Raw genomic sequence first — 16,222 nt, forward strand, 5'->3', positions numbered from 1 at the left:
ACTTGTGCTGGCATGCCGCCATTCCCTGTGGAATGCAAATTTCATGCTGCGAAGAATATGCCCCATGACAGTGCTTCATTGCCTGGCATCACTACAGACAATTTATTTGTGCGTCTATATGGTGTTCTCGACAATATCCAGGCGAAACAACTAGTGCAACTATGGTTTTCCAATGATCAACAATGTTCCCATTGTTCAGCACTAAACCAGGTCATTGTCACCTCTCGCCAAACAGAAGAACACACTAAATTGTAAATCAAGTACGATTTTATCAGTGAATGTGGTGAGACAAAGCCTGCTGTTCCCTTAATTAACTGTACTCCATCAACAGTGACCATACAGGGTGAACAATGGCTGCCCTCCACCATCCCCACCTCACATCTAATCAGTGCTACTACTGCACCAATCAGTGACAGTGTTAATGAACTACACCCCATTCATTTTCATTCTAATGACTCAGCATGTATCAACATTTCATGTGAATATACCAATTTATGGACACCTTCCAGAGTATTGCAATTGTTGACAAACAATTGCCACCATATACAATCGCATTCCACTGTGGGGAACTGATATTTGTGGGTTATTGCGGATAAATGCATCCTACAAATGACCTTCCTGTGCAAGAACATGTTTTTCCATGCCCTACACCCAAACTTTACGTTCTGCACGACACTGTACGCCACCCAGTTGATGCCACACTTGTTGTGACAGCACCACGAGCCGCATAAAGTCATCATGATGACATCACACCGACAACAGCCACGCCACACTCTGGGCCATGCCTGCCATGTGACGTCACTCAACAAGCAGACACACCATATCTAACTGCAACCGTGCAGAGTTTTCACATCTGCGACCACGACATATCAAAACGGCGAGCCTGATTGCAACTGCAAACCACACACTGTGGGAACACAAGGAGTACCTACAACAGCTGCCATGTTGGGTGACATAGACTGATGCACCATCGGCCATGATTGCCACCAACCTGGACCCGTCCACTGCGCCACATTCCTTTGCACCCCAGTAAGACACCGTCCCCCATGTTGCCGATGCAACAGCCGCAACACCCGTGCCACGTCCCGTGAGAATCAGACAAGACACCCCCATTGCCGACAGACCTCCCACAACTACCATGCCATGACGCCAGCTGCCATCTCTACCAGTGCCGCCAGACGGTGTTCGTGAACCTGTGCCATATACTTTGCACAATTATAACAACCTCATACTGGACCTAGTCCTTCGTGAACAGGCAGATTACCACCAGCTACTTACTATGTCACATCTGCTGCCGCTACAGGTTGAGTCTCCACAAGTATGTTGCGCACTCTGCGAGTGAATGAAGCAGTTGGCTGAGATCGCAAATGACCATGACAAGTTTTTGGTACTTTTGAACCAACTACACACCAACACTAATCTTATCAGTGTCCTCCTATTGCACACACCAACCACTGACAGATACGAGACAGCAAAGATGCTCATACTACAGCATCTGTCACAATCACCTGAACAACAACTCCACCTAGCCATCACTGGGCAACAATACCCCGTCAGCGCTCTGGCACAGTTTATGCCTCCGAATCGACACAAACCTCTTACCAGAATGTGCTCTATGGTCACTATGGCTCCTCAATCTGCCTGAAAAAATACAGACGGCCATCCAAACGCATGAAGACAATGCTTGCCCTGGTGCAACATCACATCTTGAACAACACTCACATCAATTGCAGCAGCTACATCAGCAGTGGTTGCATCTACAGCCAACCCAGACCAGCCTGCACACCAGCAGTGCCCATGGAGACCACCGCACAGTGTTCAATGCACAGCGCCTGACCAACCGACAGTCATCGAGCTGCTCTGACCTCAGCCGAGCCCTTCCACACCACACTCGTAGCAGTCTCGCAAGACTTCGGTGCAGCAAGGCACCAACAATCAGATACCATGATGGACCCAGGTGCCGCGTATGTAGCGGAATGTAAACAACTACCTTCCACATTCACACCTGGCCGTCGACCCACGCCTAACCATCACAAAAACTCACCCGGCCAGGATGCTGTGCCTACTCGGCTACATCACCCCTGCTGGTTTCACACAAGTTTTGGTGCTGAAGCATGCTGCTGTCGTCCACACTGCAGCTACCCAAACTAGTACTGCAGCCTGACGCATGCCCATCAGGTCACTCCCCTACTTCAAGCCACCTCACTATGAAACATGACAACACTCATCAAATCTCGCATCTACATTATATTGGCGCATGGCTCTGCATCTACGACAACTATCTTGGAGCATACTTCCTAGTTGACACGGGTGCTGATGTTAGCACACTGCCACCTCAGTTGGCACCTGGAAATCGTACACCATCCGCTATACAGCTTTGTGCTGCAAATGATTCAGTGATTCCCATGATAGGCACAGCCTCTATCACAGTTTAACTCGACAACCACACCCCTCACCCATGGACATTTTTCGTGGCTGACACCATAGAGCCAGTGGTGGGCACGGATTTTTTGAAGCATTATAATCTTCTGATGGATCTGGGTAGGGCCTTACTACTTTAACATGACTGCCGCATGCTGATCAGTGGAGTAAACAGTGACCATTTACCGACAGACAAGACTCCGCTCTTTGCTCCTCCTACCTCTGAAACAGTACTGGATCTCAGGCTAAAGTGCCAGGCATTGATCGAAGAGCTTAAAACCATGACTACTGCATACACTGACCTCCGCCACGTCAATGCTGGCTCACGAGCAGCTAACAAACACCTCTGCAACCGCTGCTCCAAGCTCACGGCACAACTGCTCATCACACAGCAACAGCTGTCATCGCACCAGCAACAATGAGAGCCACCCACCTGAGATGCCACCAGGTCTCCAGAACCACAGGTCAGTCCAGTGTCTCTTACTTCTGGTGACAACACTCCCATGAGCGGGTCAAGCGAAAATAACAATACTGCTCTCATGAGCATGTCGAATGCAAACAGTGATATTGCCTGTGCGAGCAGATTGTGTGCCTCACATGCTATTCCACATCATCCCCAGAAAAATGGTACTGTACACAGAATTAATACTACCTCTGGTCCACCGGCCCCATGCCAGCGCCACTGCCTCGCCCCTCACAAACTAAACACAGCCAAGGCTGCGATCAAGGTACTGTTGTGCGAGGGCACCAACCAGCCATCAGACAGTGCATAGGCCTCACTGATTATTATGAGAATGAAAAGGATAAATCATGGCACCTGTGCTGGGACTACAGACATTTGAATGTATGCACCATTATTGTTAGTTACCCCATGTTCAATGTTCAGGGCTTCTCTCAGGAACTGGCTGGTGCAACCATTTTTAGCAGGATTGACTGCCCCAAAGACGGCAATAATTAAACTGTTTGTCCTATCTGAATTCCTCTTTAGGCCTTTTGGACTAAAGAACACAGAACCACTTGGCAACGGTTCATTGATGGCTTTTTTTTTTACTATGCTCTTTTGCTATTGTTACTAGGATGATGTAATTATCTTCTCACAAACAGCTCATGATCATGAGAAACAACTCCAAGCAGTATTCGACAAACTAGCAGAGCATGGTGTTGTTATAATGAGCACAAATGCCAACTCGAGCAAAAATGTGTTACATTTATAGGTCATCTCATCGATGCTTCAGGCACCCGCCCCACCCCAGAAAAGATAGATGAAATTAATTTTTTGAGGTAATTAATTTTTACTGACAACACCTCCCCCATGCCTCAGAAACACTTTTGCCACTCACAGATTCTCTCCACAGCAAGAACACATCAGGCAAATATAAGCTCACTTGGATTCCTGATATGGAAGCAGCTTTCGAGAACATCAAAACCAAGCTTACTCAGACCTTCACCCTGGCACTTCCATGCCATATACCCATATGGTTATAACAGCTGACACCATCAGTTTTTCTCATGGAGACTTACCAACTCCCAGAAAATGTGGTCAACCCTGACCATGAGATTTTGGTGATATACGAGACCATTCGGTACTTCTGAGATGACATTGAGGGCCAGCCACTTACTGTCTACATAGACTACCACACTCTGGCTGATGCTATTAAAAACCCACCAACCAACACCTCCCCTTGACAATTCCATCACCTGGACTTGCTTTCACTAAATACTACAGATGTCCGCTATGTAAAAGGAGCAGAAAACACGGTGGCTGACTACCTCTCACGATTCGCTGCCACATTGGTACATCTCGACCTCGACCAACTAGCGGAGGCACAAGCAACTGACACCTACCTTCAAAACATGCTATCTGGATATGCAACAGACCTCCAGCTCAAGCAGTGCACCATCACAGGCACAACCAAACTAGTTTTGTTCGACATATCATATGGTAGGCAAAGACCAGTCGTCCCACAGAACTAAAGAAAGACAGTTTTCGACCGCCTCCACAACTTGTCTCACCCTGGAGTATGCCCAACATTGAAACTCATAACAGAATGTTTTGTTTTGTTTGGAATACATTAAATAGGACTGTGCTGCATGGACGAGAGCCTGCATCCAATGCCAATGGGCCAAGACAGGACATCACACCCAACTGTCCTTTGGGAAATTCACCATCATGAAGGGCCATTTCCAACGTGTCCACATAGACCACTACCAGATTCAAATGGCTACAAGTACACCTTGTCAGCTATAGACAGGATAACTTGATGCATGAAGGTCACACCTCTGACTTATATTTCAGCTGACACCGTTACCCGAGCTTTCATCGCCCTATGAATTGCACACTTCGGCTGCCCAGACTTATATTTCAGCTGACACCGTTACCCGAGCTTTCATCGCACTATGAATTGCACACTTTGGCTGCCCAAAGTCTGACAACTGACCAAGGCCAGCAGTTTGAGTAGGCCCTGTTCTCAATGCTCTGCTGCCTCTGTGGGTTCCACCAGTTTCACATGATGGCCTACCATCCTCAATCAAACGGACTCATAGAACAGTGGCTCTACACCCTCAAGACAGTGCTCATATGCCACAACCAGGAGTGGACTGAGGTCCTCCCCTGGGTGCTACTGAGTAAGCTTGGTTTTGATGTTCTCGAAAGCTGCTTCCATATCAGGAGTCCAAGTGAGCTTATATTTGCCTGATGTGTTCTTGCTGCAGAGTGAATCTGTGAGTGGCAAAAGTGTTTCTGAGGCATGGGGAGGTGTTGTCAGTAAAAATTAATTACCCCAAAAAAAAGGTGCAACTCTTAATTGTCCATGGTTAATAGGTTATGGATTTGGTCTATCTTTTCTGGGGTGGGGCGGATGCCTGAAGTGTCGATGAGATGGCTTATGAATGTAACACATTTTTGCTCGAGTTGGCATTTGTGCTCATTTATAACAACACCATGCTCTGCTAGTTTGTCGAATACTGCTTGGAGGTGTTTCTCATGATCATAAGTTGTTTGTGAGAAGATAATTACATCATCCTAGTAACAATAGCAAAAGAGCATAGTAAAAAAAAAGCCATCAATGGACACGAGGGCCAAACACTTTTGATATCTTGCAATCTGGAAAAATTACAACAGTGTGATTGTACCGCCTAAAACTGACATGGTCTTTAGCAGACACACCCGGTGTTTACCCTCCACTGGCCCCAGCTTCGTGCCCCTCAAGCCAATTTACAGTCAGCCTAGATCTGCAAGACTAGCTCCCAGAAGACATTTCTGCAACACTGCAGGACTCACTATTCATGGTTATGGCCAAATTTGACAATAGACAGTTGGGCTACAGCACAGTCTTGAACTCATTAGAGCATTCCATGCCCCTTCCACCTACAATCAACACAGCAGGTCTGAAATCCAATCTTTCTTTTGCTTCATAACGATGACTGACACCCCAAACCGACAGCCACACCAACACCAACGCACCACCAGTCACCAACACCTCAACAGACACTGCCAACGCCCCAGTGGCACTGCCGTCAACATCACGGGCCAGCCGCTCTTTACGGCCACCCAAGCACCTGGTGGATGATGATATGTCAGCCCTTGCCATTTCCAGTGAACAACACATCACAACATACACCAGTCACCATGCTCCGCACTTGAGAGATCACAATCTTTGCCAGATCAGTTCCGTGTAAAACGCAGTCTAAGCTACATGCATTGTGTATATGCTGCAAGAATAAAAGGAGTGCAAGTGTTTATTCATTGCCGTAATTATGGTACGATGCCCACTCCCCACTACCTACAATCTCTTTTATACATTCCTTCCACATTTCAGCCTTTTCTTCATTCCTTAACATTGGTTTGTCATCAGAACTTTAGATGTTCTCTCTTCTCCAAAGGTTCATTTAATTTTTTTGTAAGTACCATCTATCTTTCCTATATTTCAATTAAAATAACTTTGTGACTGATGCTTCAGTGCATTCAGTGGTAGGGGCTGCTTTTTGCTGTTGCTCACTGTTCTGCCTGTTTTGCGGGCACAATCAGCAATAATTTCTCATGCAACATTGGCGCTAAGGTGTGGGATGGGGACAGGTGAGGCAGGTCATATGGATATGTTTTTCTGTGTGTGCAAGTGTCATTCACATAGACATATACAAAGATGCAAACAAGCTGGCAACTCTGCTCCTCATCAAAGACATCTGTCAGTCACAAAGTTATATTAACTGAAATGTGTGGGCTTTAGACAATAACTGTTTACAACCTACCACAGTGATGTAGGGGAAGTTGAGTGATCAATTTGACATAGGAACACTTGTAGCCTATCAAGCTGAGAAATTATCTCAAAACGGCCTACAAAAACCATCTAAGCTATGGAGCATGCACTCCAAATGAGATTTTCAATATCCCCTCTCTCTCATATGCCACTGTTTTAGTCAGCTATTTCACCAAAAATAGTAATTTAAACATTCCCACAAGGGTAATGAAAGAAAAAATACTTTTGTATACATTGCACAAAGTGTAAGTAAGTTTACAATTCAGTATAAACTTAAGCCTTACAAGCACAGTAGATTTTTAGTAAGACGGCAAACAAAATGATTTAACTGTTAATTTGTGCAGTTAAAATTCACAATATTTTGAGGTAAAATTCACACACATGTCAATTTTAAATTTTTTACGTCAATAACAAGGGGTTTTTAATATTAAAAGATGATTTAGCCAAAATATCACATGGTGCACACACTCTGTAGCTTGTGTGGCTTTTGGAGACCGATTTGAGAATGTCAATTTGTTCTTGACATCACCCACAATGAGGTCATATGTTGTAAACAGTATTGTTTATATCCTGTATAATTATGCATGCTTTTAGAGCTTTGCATTTCTTCTCTAGCTATTTTGCACTGTCAGTCTCATTTTTTTCTCAATGATTCAATTTTACCTGCTTCATTTTTTATATTTTCCTCTTTGGTCACAATATTCAATATCTTGTGTATTACCCAAGGAATTCTAGTGGATTTTGTCTTTTTTACTAGCTTTTCCTCTGCTGCTTTTACTATTTGATTTCTTAAAGCTACCCATTCATATTTCATTGTATTTTTTCCCATGTTTCCGTTAGTCATTGTCTAATGCTGTCTCTGAAGCTCTCAACACTCTCTGGTTCTTTCAACTAATTTAGGTCACAATTACTCAATTCCTACCTTTTTGTGGTAGCTTCAACTTCAGTCTTCATTTTATAACTGGTAAATTGTGTTATGCTCCTGGATATGGTTTTCAGTTAAAAGTCTACTTTCTAAATCTGTGTCTTACCTTTACGTAACCTATCCAAAGCCTTTTGATGTCTATTCTCTTCTACATATACACCTTTATTTCACGTTCTTTAAAGCAAATGTTTGCAATGTTTAAAATATGCTCTGTGTAAAACTGTAATATGCTTCCCAGCTCTTTCAGCAGTCATCCAAACCCATCTTCTCCTACTAATTTTTCTTCTCTTTTTTTCTATCAGATTTCCAGTCTCTCATCACAATTAAATTTACTCTCCTTTAATAAGCTTAATAATTTCTTTCACCTCAACAAATCAATTATACAAAAACGAATTACGTACACAATGTCCCATATAATGCATGTTCCATCAGTGCAGGCACTTACAGCCTCTGTCCCAGAGTTTGATATACATATGGAGGAAACGGCATCACTGTGTCCAGTCAAACTAGCAAGACTTTTCTGGTAATTTGGTTTCATTTCCCATATTCGTATCTAGAAACAAAATCACAATGTTAAATTTTCATCAGACAGTTTTTAAAGTGCAGTAACATATACAAAAATAGCTTACTGCTTCATTTTTAATTTTTGTTTTGCATGACGCTGGGTCATGTTCTTAAAAACTGAAATTACAGAAAAGGTATTAATTAATAATTAAAGGGCTCCAGAAAGGTTCAAAATCATGAAATGTTCGATGTTTACTTTTTTGCATTTTAAAAATCTAAAGAATTCTTTCAAAACAAAGATTCCATGACTTACCAAACGGGAAAGCGCTCGTGAGTGTATACCTGTCCTTTTTTCCCCCCTAAGGTAAATCTTTCCTCTCCCAGGATTGGAATGACTCCTTACCCTCTCCCTTAAAACCCACATCCTTTCATCTTTCCCTCTCCTTCCCTCTTTCCTGACGAAGCAACCGGGAGTTGCGAAAGCTCGAAATTTTGTGTGTGTGTTTGTGTGTTTTTTATTGTGCCTATCTACCAGCGCTTTCCCGTTTGGTAAGTCATCGAATCTTTGTTCTTAATATATTTTTCCCATGTGGAATGTTTCTTTCTATTTTATTTAAAGAATTCTTTCAATTGATATATAATTTATTCAGTTCAGAAGACTACAACTATTTTCAAAATATTTTTGAAATATGTTCTGCATGGGTGTGACCCACTGTGCACTGTTAAACTGCTGTCAGTTGTTGTTCTCATGAATCTATTTTAGTGATTATTCAATATATACTGTCTGATCGATTGTCATGTGTTTCATGTTTATTTACTCTTTTGTAATCCTGAAAATATTCATACTGAATTCTGCTCATTGAAATCTCTTGTTTTATTGAAGGACAATCATGGGTAAACTTAAAGTGATTAGAAATCCCCTGAAGGCTTTTAAAGAAAGGAGAAATATTGGAAAACCAAAGGCAGGCATTATTGCCATAAATAATAAAGATGATAACCAAGTGTATGGACCTAACCTTGCTGGTACACCTGCCCAGTGCAATGACACTGAGAAAGAAAGTACTTTGCAGAGGAAGCTTGGTTTGGTTAGCAAAAAGCATCAATGTATTATGGGCGGATTGGATGTGAATGAAATATTTGATGTGTCAGTTCTCAACTGCATTTTTGGAAACTGCATAAAATGTATTCCATGTAGGAACTCTCTATCAAAAATCACAAAGGACATGTCAGTTAAATGGAACTGAAGTGTGGTAAGTGTTCGTACATGACCACCTTTTGGAACAGTGTTGCAGTAACTCTAAATAAAGAAAATGGTAGTAAAATCTATGAACACAACATTAGATTTGTTTATGCCTTGAGTACAGTTGGTAAGGGTGTTACTGCAGGCGTAGTTTTCAGTGGCATGATGAATCTTCCAAATCCTCCAGCCAAGCTTATGAATTATAATAGGTTTATACAGTCTAAAGTAGATGTCTGTATAGAATCTATGAAAATTGCTGTGGAAGAGGCAATAATAGAAAACAGTGATAATAAGAGACTTGACTGTAGCATCTGATGGTACCTGGCATAAACAGGGACACACATCTCTTCATTGTGTAGCATCTGCCACCAGCGTGTATACAGGGAAAGTCTTAGATGTAGCAGTAATATCTAAATATTGTAGGTGTCCACAAAACAATAAAGGTACACATGAAAATAATTGCACAGCTAACTATAGTGGCAATAGTGGAGGAATGGAAGTGACTGTTGTTGCTATGGCATTCCAATGTTCTGTTGTGCATTGTGAATTACATTGGTGATGGTGATTCTTAAAGTTTCAAACATATTCAAGAACTGAAGCCCTATGGTGATGATGTTGTAGTGCAGAAATTTGAGTGTATTGTACACTTACAGAAACAAATGTGATCAAGACTTTGATGACTGAAAACTTTATACAAAAAACAAAAACTCAAGTGATCGTAAAGGATTGGATGGGAAGGTAAGGTTAACTGACAGTGTAATTTACAAAATACATAACTATTATGGAATGGCTATTAGGCAAAACACACAAAGGCTTGATTAAATGAAGAGGGCTATTTGAGCTATCTTTTTATTCACACTTTTTCACTGATAAAGATCCCCATCATTAGTAGTGTCCCAAAGGAGGAAAACGTTGGTGTCAGTACAACAAGAGATTGCTAACTGCTGAAGTGTACACTCATAGAAATAGTCTGACTGATGCAGTAATGGAGGTGATAAAACATATTTTCAGAGACTTAGCAGCATCTGACCTGTTGAAAAAGTTTGTTCATGGAAAACCTCAAAACCCCAATGAAAGTATAAATAGTCTTATATGGTCAAGAATCCCCAATACTGTGTTTGTTAGAATACATACATTTCACTTTGGTGTGTATGATGCTGTTGCTAATTTAAATGATGGCAACATTGGAAGGTGCAAAGTGTTTCGGAATATAGGAACGAAGATAGGTTTCAGCACGGTACGGATGATGCTTGCTTTAGGCCAGGAATGTCTTTGGACTGCTGACAGGGCTGTAAGTAGCCTAGAAATACAAGACAGAGTAAACAGGAAAAGGACAAGAAGGAAGCTCGAGGAGGAGTTTGCAGAAGATGAAGATAATCCATCATATGGACCTGAAATGCAGTAAAAACATAATCCAAACTTTGTCACTCAATTCACAAAAGTTTTATTTTTCCATACAAATTAGATGTTTCCTCAGGATCTACCTAAACAATTTGCTTCAGATTTTCTGGAAATGTTACACAGTGACTTCTGTGTAACTCAACACAGCCTTGTTCCAAAAACCTGTGTATTGTTGAATTTATTAACAAAAAATGGCACAAAAAGTATTGAATTTCATTTCAATAGAAAATACTGATCTCTAACAATGAATTCAAATTTTTAAAAATCCCTGTGGTAAGTTGTAGCCAATACTCCAATAAATAACCTGTAAAAATTTCAACTTCCTACCTCAAATACTTCCTGAGAAAACAAGTAGTTTATAAGCACCATTTTAACATTGGAAAGTTAGGGCTTTCCAGAAGCCGTTTAGTATTGTGATAAACTTTTAAGACATTTGAGAATCAGAACCACTATTGGCTTCATTATATTTATTTTCTTAGCCTTTGAAATATAGCTGTATGTTATATATACAATCTGATGCAATACGTTTGCTAATGGACAGAATACAGTGCCATTGAAAATAATAAAAGGAACCAATTGTGGTGTCAAGAGCATATTTCCTGTATCAAAGTCCAATGAATGATTCTTTGCCCTTCAAAACAGTGCTACCTTACTTGTCAATATATACTAGAGTACCCCATATTTCACTGCAAAGTTACTGTTTGAATACATAAGGACATAAAAAATGTGTATTTATTCTACTTTTTTTGAACTGTTGGCTATCAAACCAAATAACATCATCAGAGGAATATTACTAATCAATCACAGATTAATAAGAGGCAGCAACCTGGACCTGCGCTGCCGTACAGGAATTGTTCAAACAAAGATACGCACACGAGACAGGGTTAAGAACTACACATATGAACACAAAAAAAGGAACAGCTCAGAGGAGAAATTCAGGTATGGGTCTTATTTTAATAAAGAAGAGCAAACATTTAAGGAATCTCAGACAAAATAGTATGGCTCATTCCAAAAATAAACAAAATGCAACCCATGAAAATCATGCAAGTGTATGAGCTAATGTGCATGCATTCTGATGAGTGCGTAGAAGGCCTACGTAAAGAGTTACACTAATTTATGTATATGAGCTAATCCCACTACAATTTGCAGACTGAAGATTTTAACGCAAAATTAGGACCAATAATTTTTGGCTGAGAAACTTTGAATATTATACCCGAAATGAAAGTAGTGACACCTTAGCAGAATTTCAGCACAATATGCTTGTCGTTAAAACATGTTTCAGTCATCATCATCATCATCATCATCATTTAAGACTGATTATGCCTTTCAGCGTTCAGTCTGGAGCATAGTCCCCCTTATACAGTTCCTCCATGATCCCCTATTCAGTGCTAACATTGGTGCCTCTTCTGATGTTAAACCTATTACTTCAAAATCATTCTTAACCGAATCCAGGTACCTTCTCCTCAGTCTGCCCCAACTCCTCCTACCCTCTACTGCTGAATCCATGAGTCTCTTGGGTAACCTTGCTTCTCCCATGCGTGTAACATGACTTCACCATCTAAGCCTGTTTGCCCTGACTGCTACATCTATAGAGTTCATTCCCAGTTTTTCTCTGATTTCCTCATTGTGGACACCCTCCTGCCATTGTTCCCATCTACTAGTACCTACAATCATCCTAGCTACTTTCATATCCGTAACCTCAACCTTGTTGATAAGGTAACCTGAATCCACCCAACTTTCGCTCCCATACAACAAAGTTGGCCGAAAGATTGAACGGTGCACAGATAACTTAGTCTTGGTACTGACTTCCTTCTTGCAGAAGAGAGTAGATCGTAGCTGAGCGCTCACTGCATTAGCTTTGCTACACCTCGCTTCCAGTTCTTTCACTATGTTGCCATTCTGTGAGAATATGCATCCTAAGTACTCGAAACCGTCCACCTGTTCTAACTTTGTTCCTCCTATTTGGCACTCAATCCGTTTATATTTCTTTCCCACTGACATTACTTTCGTTTTGGAGATACTAATCTTCATACCATAGTCCTTACATTTCTGATCTAGCTCTGAAATATTACTTTGCAAACTTTCAATCGAATCTGCCATCACAACTAAGTCATCCGCATATGCGAGACTGCTTATTTTGTGTTCACATATCCTAATCTCACCCAGCCAGTCTATTGTTTTCAACATATGATCCATAAATAATATGAACAACAGTGGAGACAGGTTGCAGCCTTGTCTTACCCCTGAAACTACTCTGAACCATGAACTCAATTTACCGTCAACTCAAACTGCTGCCTGACTATCCATGTAAAGACCTTTAATTGCTTGCAAAAGTTTGCCTCCTATTCCATAATCTTGTAGAACAGACAATAACTTCCTCCTAGGAACCCGGTCATATGCCTTTTCTAGATCTATAAAGCATAGGTACAATTCCCTGTTCCACTCATAACACTTCTCCATTATTTGCCGTAAGCTAAAGATCTGGTCCTGACAACCTCTAAGAGGCCTAAACCCACACTGATTTTCATCCAATTGGTCCTCAACTAATACTCGCACTTTCCTTTCAACAATACCTGAGAAGATTTTACCCACAACGCTGATTAAAGAGATACCTCTGTAGTTGTTACAATCTTTTCTGTTTCCATGTTTAAAGATTGGTGTGATTACTGCTTTTGTCCAGTCTGATGGAACCTGTCCCGACTCCCAGGCCATTTCAATTATCCTGTGTAGCCATTTAAGACCTGACATTCCACTGTATTTGATGAGTTCCGACTTAATTTCATCCACCCCAGCCGCTTTATTGCACTGCAATCTATTGACCATTTTTTCCACTTCCTCAAATGTGATCCTATTTCCATCATCATTCCTATCCCATTCTACCTCAAAATCTGAAACATTACTGATCGCATTTTCACCTACATTGAGCAACTCTTCAAAATATTCCCTCCATCTGCCCAAGGCATCCACAGGATTCACCAGCAGTTTTCCTGACCTGTCCAAAATACTTGTCATTTCCTTCTTACCTCCCTTTCGAAGACTGCTAATTACACTCCAGAATGGTTTTCCAGCAGCTTGACCCATAGTCTCCAACCTGTTTCCAAAGTCTTCCCACTATTTCCTCTTGGATGCTGCAATTATCTGTTTGGCTTTGTTTCTTTCTTCAACATAACTTTCTCTGTCTACCTGGGTTCTGGTATGTAGCCATTTTTGATACACCTTCTTTTTCCTTTTACAGGCTGCCTTGACTGTATCATTCCACCAAGCTGTTTGCTTCATCCTACTTTTACACACTACTGTTCCAAGACATTCTTTAGCCACTTCTAGTACTGTGTCCTGTACCTTGTCCATTCCTTTTCCAATGACTGTAATTGACTACATTCAACTAACTGGTACCTTTCTGAGATCGCTGTTATGTACTTGTGTCTGATTTCCTTATCCTGAAGTTTCTCCACTCTTATCCTCCTACATATGGACCTGACCTCCTGCACTTTCGGCCTCACAATCCCAATTTCACTGCAGATTAAATAATGATCAGTGTCATCAAAGAATCCCCTGAATACATGTGTGTCCCTCACAGCCTTCCTGAATTCCTGATCTGTTATTATATAGTCAATGACAGATCTGGTTCCCCTGCCTTCCCAAGTATACCGGTGAATGTTCTTATGTTTAAAAAAGGAGTTTGTGATTACTAAGCCCATACTGGCACAGAAATCCAAGAGTTGTTTCCCGTTCCTGTTGGCCTCCATATCCTCTCCAAATTTACCCATAACCTTTTCATACCCTTCTATTCGATTTCCAATCCTGGCGTTAAAATCACCCATGAGCAGAACACTGTCCTTGTCCTTTACTCTAACAACTACATCACTGAGTGCCTCATAAAAACTATCGATCTTATCTTGATCTGTCCCTTCACAATGCGAATATACTGACAATCCTTATTTTCTTGCTAGACACTGTCAAATCTATCCACATCAGTCGTTCGTTTACATACCTTATTGCAACTACGCTGGGTTCCATTTCTTTCCTGACGTAAAGCCCTACACCCCATTGTGCTATTCCTGCTTTGACTCCTGACAGGTAGACCTTGTATTCTCCCACTTCCTCTTCTTTCTCACCCCTTACCCGAATGTCACTAACAGCTAAAACGTCCAGCCCCATCTTACTTGCAGCCTCTGCCAGCTCTACCTTCTTCCCAGAGTAGCCCCCATTGATATTAATAGCTCCCCATCCCATTACCATTTGTTTGCCAAGTCGTATCTTAGGAGTCCCTGGTTTGTCAGTTAGAGGTGGGACCCCGTCGCCTCCAAAGTTCCGAGGCATTTTGCTCTGATTGTTGCCAGCATCATATTTAAAGTACCAGGGAAGCAGGTTGCTAGCCTTACTTGCCCCGAGTCCCATTGGGTTTTACCCCTAACGGCTGAGGGACTAACCGGTAGATATGGTAGTCTTTGCCGTATGAGCACAAAGGTGACCACGACTCAGAATATGTCCGAGATGCCCAGCCTTATTCCAAAGTAACTGGTATCCCGACTGTCGGGACCACTTACTTGGCCACTCATACGTTGCCCGTGGTTCATGAACTTGGACATGACTACAGGAACCCACACCATGAACCATGTTTCAGGGTAAAACAAATAGAAGATGGACATCTTAAGGAAAACTGGAAATAAAAATTAAATGCTTGTGAAAACTGTAAAATTATAGAGACAGAATTGCTTGCCATACCTTATCTTATCTTACTGTTAATAGATACATATAAATGTAGAAATAAATATAATACATTATAGAACTGCTAGTTCCTTCTCCAGGGAGAAAATTGGGATATTTTGAAGGAGGATGGAAAGGAGGGGCAAAGCACTAAGACTCTATGTTGAGAGAGACACATTTGTTGTAACAATGAGGGGAGAGCAAGTAGATGATGCATATCAGATATCAGTTTTCACAAAGAAGTTGTAGAAGATGTTACACTCTTAAAAGTCTTAAATTGCTGTTTCTTTTGTTTTTGTTTTTTTATCTGTAGATCTCTTTTTACAAGGATATAGGACATGTCAAAATAAAGTTTAGATCAATTTAAAACAAGCCAATTCGTATACACATATATTTACAGAATTCTAGTTAGAGACGATCATAAGATTTACACCTGGTATACAATACTTTTCTTACAAATAACTTATTAAATAATGTGATGCCACGCTGTTCACGCATATCTCACTATCAGTCACTGCACACACTATACACACATCGTTTCATAATACTTCACTCACTTCACACACACACACACACACACACACACGTACTGGTGATCTCTGGGCCATTTTCTGTACTGCTACTTCCCATTTTGAAAAACTGAGTCAGCATCCCTCTGTAATGAGTGAGATGTTGAGCTCAGAAAGAGGAAGAGGTGTTAGTATTGTGTTATGCATAGCTTGATGGTAAGTATTTCTAGAAAGGAAAGAAGAAGGAAAAAAAAACAAA

At 41.3% G+C, this 16,222-nt stretch overlaps 1 protein-coding gene across 1 annotated transcript in view; it reads right to left on the minus strand.

Moving 5' to 3' along the window:
- The window catches only part of LOC126157384 (cilia- and flagella-associated protein 52-like), a 239,410-nt gene that overhangs the window by 49,230 nt on the left and 173,958 nt on the right, over positions 1 to 16,222 (minus strand). The window contains exon 10 of the mRNA XM_049916371.1: positions 8,004 to 8,155. Within this exon, the coding sequence (XP_049772328.1) occupies positions 8,004 to 8,155 (152 nt within the window). The remainder of the gene's footprint in view (positions 1 to 8,003; positions 8,156 to 16,222) is intronic.

Source organism: Schistocerca cancellata, chromosome 2 (genome assembly GCF_023864275.1).
Source record: "Schistocerca cancellata isolate TAMUIC-IGC-003103 chromosome 2, iqSchCanc2.1, whole genome shotgun sequence".
NCBI classification, from domain to species: Eukaryota; Metazoa; Arthropoda; class Insecta; order Orthoptera; family Acrididae; genus Schistocerca; species Schistocerca cancellata.